Source organism: Glossina fuscipes, unplaced genomic scaffold (genome assembly GCF_014805625.2).
Source record: "Glossina fuscipes isolate IAEA_lab_2018 unplaced genomic scaffold, Yale_Gfus_2 1, whole genome shotgun sequence".
NCBI lineage: Eukaryota > Metazoa > Arthropoda > Insecta > Diptera > Glossinidae > Glossina > Glossina fuscipes.
In genome coordinates this window covers 25236549-25251268 of record NW_023998415.1, presented here as the reverse complement: position 1 = coordinate 25251268, position 14720 = coordinate 25236549, and the positions used below count along the sequence as shown (strand labels likewise).

At 32.1% G+C, this 14720-nt stretch overlaps 1 protein-coding gene across 10 annotated transcripts in view; it reads right to left on the bottom strand.

Annotated features, from left to right (window-relative positions):
- The window catches only part of LOC119631442 (cyclin-dependent kinase 14), a 262242-nt gene that overhangs the window by 143208 nt on the left and 104314 nt on the right, over positions 1-14720 (bottom strand). For 9 of the 10 annotated variants that reach the window (XM_038023638.1, XM_038023640.1, XM_038023639.1 and 6 more), the window contains one exon: positions 1118-1195. The exons of the other annotated variant lie outside the window; for it this stretch is intronic. In XM_038023638.1, coding sequence (XP_037879566.1) covers positions 1118-1195 — 78 coding nt within the window. The remainder of the gene's footprint in view (positions 1-1117; positions 1196-14720) is intronic. 10 annotated transcript variants of the gene reach the window in all.

Here is a 14720-nt window from a genome sequence, read left to right as displayed (position 1 = left end):
CAGAGATAGGATATTCTCTCACATTGAATGCGTAGAATTTTGGGACGGAAATTTCTATACACTGTCGCTGCATTAAGGAACAGTTGACAGTTCAAGCAAATATCTTAGCCACTAATAGTGTTCCTCATAGTGGGGTTTGCGGGTTTTGTGAATTGCTTGTAGAGCATAAGAATATGTCTCGAAGACCACGCAACTGATGAACATTCTTGATCAGCCCAAATAACGGAACGCATTGCGGAACGAACTTACAAGTCGTTCGTCCCTCTTTTCCAAGTTGCTATTATTCAATATTGCAAAATATTGTCCAGAGAGATAGCTTAGGCTCAAATGTCAGATTACAAAACAAAAAGGACGACTTCTCCAATTTTCTATATTACGATTTCGAAATCTTACACTGCTTAATTGAGAACTCGAAACTTAGTTTCCTCAATCAAAACCCAATGAAGACGAATTGTGGCAATTAGGTTAAGCAATAAGCAAATCTGGCTTTCCATTTTACACCTGGCCAGAAAAATCGCATGAAACTACAAATTGAAGTGCATACGTTAAGGGCAAAACGAGCTACGATCCGGAAAAGAGGCGTAATTTTCCCTTCGTCCCGGCTAAAGCCAGGATTAGAATATAAATTTTTCTTCATTAAAATTTCTGATATATTTGCCGATTAATTGAACTGGGAGACACAAGAATCCTCCCAGAATTATCAGAATATCAGAAGTATCACGTAACAGTATGAAAAAAAGTTAAAACGTTTTGGTTAGACAAGGTCGACTATTAAATAAATGATTATTACTTCGCGTGATAAAAATTGCTTGCCAGTCCCTCATAAAATATCAAAACAAATATCCTATCGTTATGTAAACGCGTGCTTGATTTTTATTATAGAATCGTTAGCTAGCTAAATAACGGTGCAGAGAGGCAATAGTTTAACAGATATATTCGCTTCCTGTTAAGACATTGTTGTGTCTCAAGTATGCGCGTCAAGCAAAATTAGTTCAGAAAATTGTTTACTTTTAAGTTTCAAATAAAAAAAAAAAAAAAAAAAAAAAGAAAAAGAGAGTTTAAAATATGTTTCCATTAAGATCTTTTTTTTTTTTATTTTAATTGCTTCTCAACTTACTTAGTCTGCCGAAACTGTGTGACAGCCTCTTTTTAAGTTTTTGCAACGCACCGCCTTTCTTCTCACGCATTGTTACGCCTGCAAATAGAAGTAGAAAAAGATGGAGAGAGATGAAGAGAAAGAAAAAGAAAAGGAAGAATAGAACACACAAACGATTAGTATTGTTATTGTTTATCTCTGTAAATTTAAAATTTTGAGAACACACCATTAAAAATAATGTGTTCCAAGTTTATTGTAATCAAATACGAAACACATAATACACAAAAGCAAAAAAAAAAAAAAAAAAAAAGAAGGCGATTTCCAAATCATTTAAAAGAGCATAAAAACAATATATATATATATTTACACTTAACATACATACATTTATACATACATATGTAGAGAATAGTAAGCAAAAGCATTTAATTTCAAAAGAAAATACAATTTTTCCGCGTGCTTTTTATATTCTTGTTGTATATGTTGTTTTTGTTGTATTTATCTATATATAAATCAACGTTTTCATTGTGCTGCTTGTTAATAGAAAAACAAATCCGATAAACAGAAATGTTTTACAAGATTTGCTAAAGAATTAACGCGTAGTGATTATAACTTTTAAGGGAGAGCGGACGTTATGTGTACGAAGTATGCGGAGAATGTAAGAAAGCAGGGAAAAATTTCGATTTTCTTCCGCTTCGCATCTCCTCTCGAATCAATTCAAACAAAACGTATAATAACTTTGACGTTCAAAACGTGACTTTAATACGCAAACAAGCTGACACATAGCCTAATATAAACGTTAAAAACGCTATGATGAAAAGAAAAGAAGTAGCAACAAATAAAACTAAATACAAATGATTTCAGGAAACTTTTATAAAGTAAAGTAAGAAATGCTCTGTTGGAAAATGGTCGTACACACGCACACACGCACATACGCTTTTACAGTGAAATATGAGTATTTTAACTAAAAGAAAAATTTAACAAAACAATTTTCCCTTTTTGAATAGATGGAAAAGAAGACCGAAAAAGTGAAAGAGAGGGAGAGAGAGAGAGAGAGATGGAAAGTGTAATAGCAATAGGATTTTCAAATATGTAAATTTCTGTTGTTGCCGTTGTTGTTGCACTGTGGCACTATATCGTTATGAATATAAAACTTTAGGCTAAAGTTTCAAGTATCTGCTAAGATCTATTCATCAACCGCTACTATAGCGAAGAGACAATGGAATTGCGCAAAACGCAACAACTACTGATTATTTAATATGAGAGTGATAACGATGATGTCGATTGTAGTAGCGCTGATTATGAACACTAGCGCTGAAATGGCGGATAAATGATGACGATAATGATGAGTTGATTTTATTGTTCACGCATCCATTCAAACTATTATAAATTAAGACAAGACAAGTAAGTCTTTATTTTTATATTGTTGTGTGACGGACGAAGTTTTTACTTGATTCATATGAACGCAGCTTATTACATTTGTACGAATCTTACTCTCCCCTCTGCTGCCCAAATTCTTTAATTCTTTGTTTAATATAACTTATGATCTGATTACGTTACATATTATTCATTAAAAGAATAAATAAATTTATACTTGAATTATTACTTCCGTCCCTACTACTGGCTTTAATACCATTAGTGCTGGAAGAGGGTATTTACTTACTATATTTGTCATTTACTAAACTTCATAAAGCAAAGTACACGTACTCATCACACTTTGACAATATGATATTCAGCCATGCTTATCGGTACGGCCTTCTGTTTGCCTTTCACAGCTTGATCACTTACGGATGCGGAAAAGGTAAGAGTATGACTGATTGTTAAAAGCATTCGCACAAGGCGGCAGTGTTTTTTAATACAAAATTCGATATCTTGGTACGATAACTTGAAAATAGAGCTGAAGTGCCTTAAAATTCACCCATTCATCAATTAAATCCATACATGATTTCCTACCGAATTTTCGACTTACGCCATTACAGCTATTGTCAGGCTTAGGTGTGAGATGTTGAGCGGAAAGTTTAATTGTTTTATTAAGATGGCGCAACCTTCCTTATTCTTTACCTATAATCTTTCCTAACCAGCGCAGCACATCGCCTTCATATAGAGAGGATTAATTCGTTCAAGAAAAGCAAAAAAAAAAAAAAGAAGAAAAACTTCACAGTCTTGCTTGACTTGTCCTCTGATAATTGAGGAAAACACAATATTTATCGAGCATATAACCGATGTCAACCTCTGATCAGTCTAGAATAAGATCTAAATCTAAAATTACATACGAACAGTTTTAGTGCAAATAACTCAAAATGTAAATGATTCAATTAATCAATCACATCAATCTTCTACAAAGCAAGACCTTAAATGTGTGTAAGGGATATACGTCTGCTATATAAATGAATACATCGTAATCCGTATACATTCTCATCATTAGTTCAAACGGGCGTATTCATTTAATTTATTACATTAAATATAAATTTATTAATTTTACAAAAATTGTACTACATATATATATATGCATACATATATATATAAGGTTATGCTTTAATTCTCTGTAGGTATTGTATGTGCGTATATATGGGAGTATTTTATTAATAAATTATTGAGAAAAACAAACAACAAAAAAATATGTATATAGCAGGAAAATATTGTACAAGAGATATACGTATATGTGTGCACACAATTTCATTAAACCTTTCTTTCTGCGGATTTTTGCAGTACTTCAGTCACGCAATCATCCGGCAGCACGAGTATTTCAGCGGCTTTAAATATACATTTAAAATGAGTAAAATGTGGTCTGAAGTTATGCCACTGTCCTTTTTCGGTTGCGCTGCTCTACATATATCGGAGATTGAGTTGAGTGGTAGGTAAGCAAAGTTTGTTTTTATTTTTCATTCGCGGCAAGCTTATCATTGCCCTTTCTGTCAACTGGGCTGCGGTGACGGTGGTGACAGTTATTGTTGTCTTTCATTTATAATTAAAATTAATATTACATTTATGTAAATTGTATATTAAGCCACGACAAATGAAGGGAGATATGTATTAAAATATTGAAAAGAAAAACAGATAAATTTAATAATCGGCACAAGCCGAAATACTAGAAACTTATCGACTTTAATAGTAATAGAAATTTACCTTAACTTCTTACTTTAAATTCCTCGATAGCAGAAATCCACTTTACACACAGAGAGAGGGAGAGAGAGAGAGAGATATTTTATTAATATCTAAATGCACTTTAATTAGATATAGAAGGTTAAAAGATATAGTAATCGATATGCAAGGTCTGTTATCATGAATTTCATCTACTACGAAGTCCAATTCAGGCGCCCTAAGAGCCTTACCAATGCAAGGTATTCTTTAATATTTTTAATAACTAATCGGCCGACAATAGAAAAATATTAACTAAAAGTAGTTCGTTTAGCTTCTGGTCTCGATTTAATTAATTCACACTCTATAGCTAGTAGTGTAGGTGTATAATTTTAAAATAATTTAGGCTTTCATAAGCCGCATGACGTCGCAAGGATGAAAAGGATGAAAAAATCAATCATATTAGGAGGGAAGACAATCATTATTGCTTGGAAACTTTTCGCTCTATCTTACGCTAATGTGACATAATACAAGTTCAAGTTATTAAATTCGCAAATGATGATTCCCAACATGCTATTATAATTATGTTATTCAATTAATTTGTAAAAGCAAACACTGGGAAATATTAATGAAAGTCGTAAACACAAGAAATCAAACAGGATGAAAAAAATAAATAGCAAATTGAAAGAGAAATCGAAACGAATCTTGGACACACCACCTCCAAATGGTTGGGACTGATCCTCTAAGCTTTAAGTCGTAGCCTTCTGAAAAAGTTTTCCGATAAGCAAGATTTTGGAATTACACATGTATATACTAGTTAATGTATTCAGGTTACATTGCAACTCGTTTGTAGACGGTATAGAGAGAAAACACTACACAAAAACCAGCCCATCCGCTCACCATTCGCAGTTTTTCTAGCAATTAACTACACTTTCACATCAAAATTGTTGCTTACTTGGCTTCTCCGAAAGTTTCACACCTAAAAGTTACGGAAATTTCCAAATCATATTAAGAAATGGTCCTGACGGTATATCATAGTTAAAGAACTGAAACAATCTCGAAGAAGAGAGACGAGAAGTTAGAAAAAATGTCATTTGGTAGTCATCTACGTCCTAAGAGCAAATAATTATAAGATAGATTTATAAATTCAACGATCGTCTATTGACTATATTCAAATCCGAATAAAACAAAAACTTCCCCATGACACGTATGTGAAATTCATGCTAAGAAAGGAAAACAATTTACAGGTCGCACATGTCGAAAAACAAATGCACTCACAACCTGTCACTGTCTGATGGGGATTTCGGACTGCAGCCGTCATTGGAACCTACTTTTTCGAGAACTTTTAAGAGTGGTCGAGCAATGAACGTTAGTGGTGTTCGATAACCCCATTCTTTCTGCCTAAATTGAATAATATTGAACCAGTTGGTGTCCCATGCCATACACACCGTGAAACAGATAATGTCAGGTGTCTCTCAAGGCAACCACTTAGAGCCTTTTCTATTCATTCTATACATCAATAATCTCTCTCCGGTGATTAAATCTCTGTTTCAGTAAAGCTAGGTCGGCGCTACGTTTCATTATCATCCTTACATTACATAAACGCTGTACATGAACTTAGTCAGACCAATACTTGAGTATGCCTCTCTTGTGTAGGCTCGCCATGCCTATAGGACTCAAGTAAATTCAATAGAATCCGTTTCAAAGCAGTTTTTGCTCTTTGCCCTTGGGAAATTGATCCGCTTGTACCTTGGCTTCCTTATGAAAATATATTGCTTCTGTTAGCCTTAGCGTCACTTGAGAAATATCTATTTATTCTTAGTGTTTCCTCCCTAATTAAGCTAACCCGTTGACGTGAATGAACTCTATAGACGTCCATTGTGTACATGTAGATGCACACGACGTCTGCAGCAGTCCTATATTCTCCGCATTAGAAAACAAAACAAAGGAGTGTGTTTTCATTTAAAGTTAAAAAAAAAAAAAAAACTATGTTTTCAGGTTACTCCGAATCTCGTAATATCCGGTATTAGGGTGAAAGATCGATATTCGATCGATATAGTGATCATATATCGCATATGTTTTCGCATAATACTTTTTCTGCGAGTTGGCAGCACTTAACGGAATTATTACAAATTAAAAACCATAATTACACACAACTTTATTTATTATGTGGGTGAAATTTTTTGATCCGATTTGGTGAATTATCGCATCTGTCCTCCTCGACTAAAATGCCAAAAGTCAACGTTAAACTTTCGTGCTACCATCTTAGATGACACTTTAATATGATAATGAAATGAAAGAGGGAACATTGGACACATTTGACTGGGTCCATCAACCGATTTTACTCCTTCTCCAAGGAAACATGGCAACGAGAATGACAAAAAAGTGTTAAGGTAAAGTGTGTTTTCCCCCTATTGGCAGTTGTGGGGAAGGGATTTCTTAAGGCAAAACTTTGAGATCAGAACCATATTTTCGTAATTTCAGTAAATGGTTAAATCGGTAGACATGTTTAAATCCATTTTAGTTTTTATTCTACTAATGTTTCAATGTGAAACAAAATCTGCTTGAAGGAATTAAAAAAAAAAAAAAAAAAAAAAAATTACATAAATAAATACAAATAATGGAATTCATTAAAGTAAGTGAAAATCAAAAAAAAATGTAAAAAAACATTTTTACTCGTATAAATATTATCAAAATGAATGAAATATTTTTCCCTTCTAATTAAATTCTAATGGAAAGTATTTATAATAACATATTTTATTAGTACATTGACCCTCTACTATCTACACCTTTCCTTAAGAGATGGTGTATTAAGTTATTTATGATCACTAAAATCAATGGAGAAAATGTTTCTCTCCCCTTTAAGTAGTACAAGACCTTTTCCTTGACAAATGACTGTCATTCGCACATATGTATGCATACATATATATCGGGTTGAAATTAATCGACAAGAGTGACGATAATATGAGCATTTTGTCAGATATATGCAATCAATCTCTAGTTAGATTAACACGTTGATTGCAGACGCGAGTTACTTAACAATTTCATATCTCGCACATCTCGCGGTACGTATCTATAACAACAACAACAAAAAACAAAACAAAACAAGGAAATAAAGAGAGATAATCTTAACAAGCCTTCAAAATTCGACTTTTTCTTTCCTTTCCACTGTTGTGTGCAGCAGTCAATATTAAATTATTCAAAACGAAATTCGAAAGAAAAAAAAAAAAAAAAATAAATTACTCACAACACGGCCCGCGAACAATATGATTTAGATAGAGTTTCCAATTATAGTAAAAATAAAAAAATAGAAATAATTAAAAACTAATTAAATTTGAAACTATAAATAAAGCACTCGTTTATATATATATATTATTTCTACTCGAACAATAAATGAATGAAAAGTTAATTAACACGTGTCTCCGGAGGAAAAATTAAAAATAAATATAATAATCAGTGCTATTCATGTACACCTCTCAACTCGATAATTCATTCAATGCCGCGCGATGTAATTATAAAAAATTATAATCGAATACTTGAGTTATTGCGACTATTTGATAAAAAAAAAGTATAAATTTTTTTTTTTTTTTTTTTTCATTAATAGAGAGTGCAGGTAATCAAACTGCTAAATGATTTATAAACTGCTGAAATTTTTTTTTAGATAAAAAAACATTTAATTTTTTTTTTTTTTAATTAAGATATTTTATGATTATTTGTATGAGACACTGCATATTTGTACAATGCGATTATTCATAGAAATGAAAAAAAAAAAAAAACACTGTAACGATATTATTTATTTAATGAATAACATATGATTTATATCTATCTATATATATATATATATATATAATGTATGAAAGCCTATAAGAAAGAAATTAAGGAAAAAAACATGACAACAGTGCTGTAAAAAGAAATTTCTTTATGACGTAAGTGTACAAGTTTGAATGCAGCTTTGTTTTATTTATTTATTTATATTGAATTTCAATTCAAAATTTATGCTAATTGTACCCTAGTCTTGTATATTAAGTTTACTGAGATGTACGCAACATGTAGTAGGTCTTGTGGTAAATCCATCCTTTATTATACCAAACAATGTCTGTCCGTCCGTCCGAAATTCGAACATAAGTAATTTGTGCTTATGTTTTCCTGCACAGAGAGTAATCGTTGTGGGGAAAAATCTGGGGAAGAGGATGCGTGATGAAACAACTCAATCTTTAATGTTTCGACTATGCTCGTCACGATGGCTGAGCCGATGCATTAACTTGATTGGCGACTCGTATGGACTCGCTTCAACTCAGTTGCTGAATATTTTAGTTATTGTAAGCGAAGGAGCTAACTCCACTTGAGTAAAATCTTAAACTAAATTTTGATATTATTTTGAATGCAAGAAATCTCTCAAGCGAAAGTATTGTATGACATAATGATCAGTAGTTTTTTCGAGATTTACAAATTTCCCATTTCTACATTGATGCCTGCCCTACATATTACAAAGAATGTATAGTCTTCGTGCGACAAATCCTGTTACTTTATAGGATGGGTACTTCCAACCATAGTAATTTGTTCGCAAATAATAACCGCCATCTATACGATATGTCAGATGCTTTTAGCTCTAACCTCCCCCTGTAAGAGCATTCTACGAATTAGTAATTGTGACCCGTATAGGGTATTCAAAGCGAAACATTATCAAAGAGAAAGGAGGAAGCGCATTTTCAATTGCTAATTGAAAATCATTTACTGGAATAACGAATGCATCAGAACATACACAGAAGTATAAACGTTTTGTGTGATTGATTCATTTCGTTTGCTATTTGTTATTTTTAAATGAATAAGTAAACGCATTGAAATTGTTAGTTGAAAAACAAATGTTTCATTCATAGTTTAAACTTAATTAACCGCTATATTCTGAGCAGTATGACCGAAACATGACAAGTCACAATGCGCTTTTTTATTTGTAGTTTTCGTGACGCAACAATGTTGTCGTATAACAAAATTGATATTGGAGAGTTTTATTGCGGTCAGTGGTGCTTCGGAGCACCAAAATTGATGGAAAGTCACAAAAACGGTGACAATGACAAGAAAACATATTGTTTTCTCTTACGCGTCATCGTTGCTTTAGAATACCAAATTCGATGCAGAATAGCAAAAAGTGTGATAAGAAAGCGTTGTGTTCCCTTATGACTGAATATTGATCTCAATATCGGAAAGCGGCCCAAGATTTGCTTGCTGTCTTTTAAAAAGGAATCATATAACCACTTTTATGGGACGGCAGGTAGAGAAAGATTATCGGTGCCTTTGGTAATGACGGACACTTTTTCTTAAGGTTTATAGCTCACACGCAACAGGGGGAAATTTCCAAGATACAGTATTCTAGAAAAACTAGGCAAGTAGAGAAGTCACCGTGTTAGCGCCGCCCATAAGGAATGACGAACGATTATCGAACCGTTTGCGTTCGGTTGATCAACTTCTTCTTATATATATAGATTGCTTCCTATTCAATGTTTTAAAGAAAATGTATGTACGCAGCCATGAAAATCTGATTTGACGACTGTGCGCATTCTTTTTTGATGAATTTATATTTCATATTTATATAGCCTTAACGGTTTGTTTTCAATTAAAATTTAACTGAAAATTATATACGGAATTGTAAATTTAACTTTCAGTTAAATTCAAATCAATGTCACGAAAGCGTCTTATATTCTTAACCAATAAATGGTAGACTAAACGGAAGAAAGAACAATTATGTGGTCAAGAAGAAGTGCAAGAAAAAATTAGATTTTCTCAGACGCTAATCTAACTAAAAACTAGTAAAATATATATTATTGAAAAGTAAAGGGTTAAGGGTGTAAATTAAAGAAATCAATAAACTTTCAGTTAACTTATTAATTGTTTAATTTTCATCTTTCATCATCAGTCATAAGTAAATGATTTTTGCATCGTGCCCAGCTACTTTTTTCCACACTACTGTCCACATGTTTAAGATTTACATATGGAGACAATTAATTCATTTCAAGCTAAAGGGTGTATGACTAATAAAAAAAAAAAAATAATAAAAAAAAAAATAATAATAATAATTATCAGATATTGACAATGAGAGAGAATAATAATAACAATAATATATAAACTTGAAGGTTGCGAAAAATAATTATTTCACATATAAATTTATTCCGATTATGTATTCGTTAAAATTCAGAAAGAATATCTTAAATTTTTATTTAATTCATTTAACATTGTAGCGTTTGGAAATACGCGCCAGAATATAGTTATTTATATTGTATATATATATACATGTACACATTTAATAGCGTAAGATAGAAGTCAATTACACGAGATTCTTGAAATTCTCGAAGATAAAACCGCCTGAAAATGAAAAGTTAATCGAGTGTGTCGTTCGAATCAATTTTGCAGACAGTTATTTTCGTTGATTTGATAAATAACTTTTTAAAGATTTTGCTCGTGGCCTCCAGCTTTATTTGCTCCGAAGAGAAGGCATAAAATTATATTTATATTCAGCTTTTTCGAATTTACATCGCATCATTCGCTCCGATTTTTTCGGCGTTATAAGTTAGCTGATACACTAATGTAAATTTGATTTTTTTTTTTTTTTTTTTGCTTAATAGATTGAGTTGAACCTTTTATCATACGTGGAAAAATCTTCAGTGCCCACGTCATTTTTTTACCTTTGAAATCTCGGAATTTTCCGTAAGTTACAACCCTTGGACATAGCGACTGACAATGATGTGGGCAATTTTAATGACAGAAATGGATATTGGTAGCCAATCAAACAAGTTTTTGCATTAAAACCGACCCCAACACTAACCACGTCGACAAAGCTGAGCGGGCTTTGACGGACGCTGCAAAACAGTCAGGTTACAGCATAAAGTCTTCGATGATAAAAAAAGGAATATCTGCACTTGGAAGCTCAGTTTGTTAGTCCTATAATAGCAGACTAATAGAGAAAAGTAATAAAGAAAAATTTATTGTGATAAAAAACATGTGCATAACACCTGTGAAAACTTTAAACGCGTTCATCTTGAAACAGAATTTTTTAAAATCGGCAAACTCCATAACTCATAGAAAGGCTCTTCTTTCTATATTGCAAGCGTATGCATACGATCTAGGTAATCTAGTTATGAGTTTTGAGAGATGCCTTCGAAGCCGTTTCTGACTTTATACTCAGACTTTTAAAAATGAATTCTATATTGCATTTTTTTTTTTTTTTTTTTTTTTGTAAACGCATCTATTGGACACGTCCGCCAAGAAAATTATATTGAATGTAATAAAAAACGACACCTTTTTGACGCTATGGCTATGGCTGGTACAAGATTAGCCAAAAATGAAAATTAAACTGACATTTGAAGCCACCTAAACGAAAAACATAAGTGTGCCTGACATTAATTAGTTTACATTCTAAAACAAAGCATACACACATATATACACACAATTACACCTGTATACTTATAAACGCAGTCATTCATTTGCCTGAAAAGAAGGTAATTTTTTCAAGTGTTTTTCTTTTTCTTTCTTTTTTTTTTTATATTTATTTATATTTTTACGTTTTTTTTTTTTTTTCTTTTTCATAAAAAAGTCCAAACATTTAACATGTCTTGTTATGGTAGACTACCAACAATAAAGTATGAATAAGACAGGCAAGGCAAGTGAGTAAGTGAACTGTTAAGGTTGACATAATCTTCTATTTACAATAACAACGACTACGATTTTATGCAGTAGGTAGTAAGCAAAAACAAAAAATGAATATATATACAAATCAACATACGTATATGTATATGTATATATGTAAATGAAATATACTAAATCTGTTCATGGCAACCTTGACTCTTATGATGGTTCACAACGTAAATGTAAAGCAAATATTTAGATACAGGCATTGCTTATTGTGTGTGTGTATTTGTACATATATATGCTATGTTTTCTTCTTTTCTTTTCTTATTTTACGTATAGCAAGTTAGCGTTTATAGCTGAGCAAGTCATTTGTATTATGATGAGTCATTCCGATAATTCTATTACAATTATGTCTTGCATTGCTTCTCAGCTATGTGCGAATCTATTTATTCTTGTCCCAATCGCTCAGTATAGCCAACTATCGTTTTAATATCTATGATAGGGTTACGTTCTGTTTAATGGTTCATTTCTATAGTCGTTAAGAAAGCGATTTCTCCGATCATTTTCAATATCATTGATTGATTGAGCATCACTTTCTGAATCGAACTGAGCTTATACACCTGTCTGTTCGTCCATCCGTCCGTCCGTCGGTCTGATGTCTATATTTTGATTGAAATCCGTTAGAATGGCACGTTTTGACTCGAGGACGAACGCTATCGAAAATGATTCGGATCGGAGCATTGTTTCAACCAACTCTCATAGAAAACATGATTTTGAAAGATTTAAATAGTTGTCAGACGATATAGTGCATTTAATAGTAGACCATGATCCACTATTCTATTTTATTTCTTTTCAGTTAAATTTTTATATTCATAATTGAAGGTTAACGGTAGATTAGTGGATTAATCTATATTATTCAAAAATATCTATCATAAATACAATACTAAATATATATACTTAACAGCGGCATAAAATTTAACCTTATATATATTTATTAAGCAGTTAAAGATCAAGTCTAAAAATGATTGCGTTTCCCTCTCTATAAGTATTGCGAAAATTAACAACAACAACGACAACAAATTTCGACGTAAGGGAAATTTCAATATATTGCTCCATCAAGCCATAGCTTATGAACAGAAGTAAATTTAGTATATAAAGATTCCAGCATTTGGCATTTGACTAAGGGCGAGAAAAGTGCTTGGAATCTTATCAGATGCCGATCAAAGTTTCTACAAAAAAAAACAATGCAAATTAAGAATGATATTTTCGCGAAACTTTTAATCATTAAAGTTCGAAAACATGTAAAAGATTCGTGTGACGCGCCCACAATTAATACAAAATATGACGGTTCTAATAAAGTCCAGCACATCTCAACTCGGAAGAAATATTAAATAATGCGCTTTGCGCGATGAAATAGATATCAGTTTTTTCCGATAAAAAATTTTCACACAATATGAGAAAAGCGAAATACTATCACTCAGCGATTTCCTTCCCGGAAACTTGAAAACTGCAATATTTTTCATATAAGGCAGTATATGGAGAGCGGTCGAAAAACTGGTCCAATCGGAATCATCAGTGTATCAAATTTCATTAAAATATCTCAAAAATCCACGGACAGACAGGGAGACAAGTTTAGATTCGATCTGTACTGCAGATGATTTCGTTCTTGTTCAAGATCAGCATTCGTTTGAACAATCTGTTTAACTTTGTTATTTCATTAATTCAATGCCAAAGAATGAAAATAAGTTTCACGTCAAGCAAAGTTGTTATAAAACTATTCAAGTTTGTAAGAAGCTTATTATATTCATTAACGCCTCTGTATGAATAATAGACGAAAAAAATTTTTCGTAAAATCGCATTCTCAGAAAACTCTTTTTAAACACAATAAAAGTTTGCTTAATGAATAAATTGTTCCCAAAGCGCATTCGTATTCGTTCATTAATGTAAAAAGAGTATATAAGATGATGTAGACATTTGTTCAATGCATTATATTTATCTATATATCTGGGTATGTATTACCATTGTTTTGTGAAAAGCAGAAAAAAAAAAAAATGATATTGTGTATAAAATGAATAGTTTGTGTGTGTGTGTGTGTGTGTGTGTGTTTTCCTTTTTTCTTCATTTTCTTTTTCACTGCATAAGTTCACCTTAATTAAAAATGCATTAATAGCAATTAAAGGGAATCAATAATTGAAACCAGAACGCGTGCTCTCGATTCAAACATATTATTTATGCATTGACCATATTACAAAGAGGCGGCGGCTAATGGCTGGATGTTATATTATTGTTATTATTTATTACAAAACGGACGTAAAATAAATAAAGTAATACTAACTTTAATATTCATCGTGTAACTTTACTTCTTTAAGGACCCGCAGCTCGATGGATGTGTGTCTCTCCAATCGAAAACAGTGTTGTACTTTTATCGACTGAGCACTCACTACAGCTACGCCCAAAGTCGACTCTGTCGCTTTGGAGGTTTGGACCAGCGTACGCGAGCAAGTGTGAATGAACGACCCTACGTATAGAATAGCGAACATTTATGTATGTGCACACAGATAAGTTTTTCTTTTCTTTTTTTTTTTAACAATTTTTGCCCATAACACTTCAATTTATGACAAATTTATCTCTACAAGATCGTCCTAAAATCTTAAATTATATCGTAACTATGGCGACTATGCAATAAAGTTCCGAGAATTATCACTTGAAAAGTTATTGCGCTTTGTGTCACACATGTTTCAAACATAAATAATTTTTTTCTCGAAAATTCCCAGCACGATAATGCTGTTGATGGGAAATAGAGAACGTGAAACGTATTCACTGATTTGCGACTTTTGCTAAAGATTTTTGTTTAGATAAAATTGTGTAATACAACTGTAATTTTATTCATCTACACATGCGCGGCACATTTTCTTAAGCTTAAGTTTTC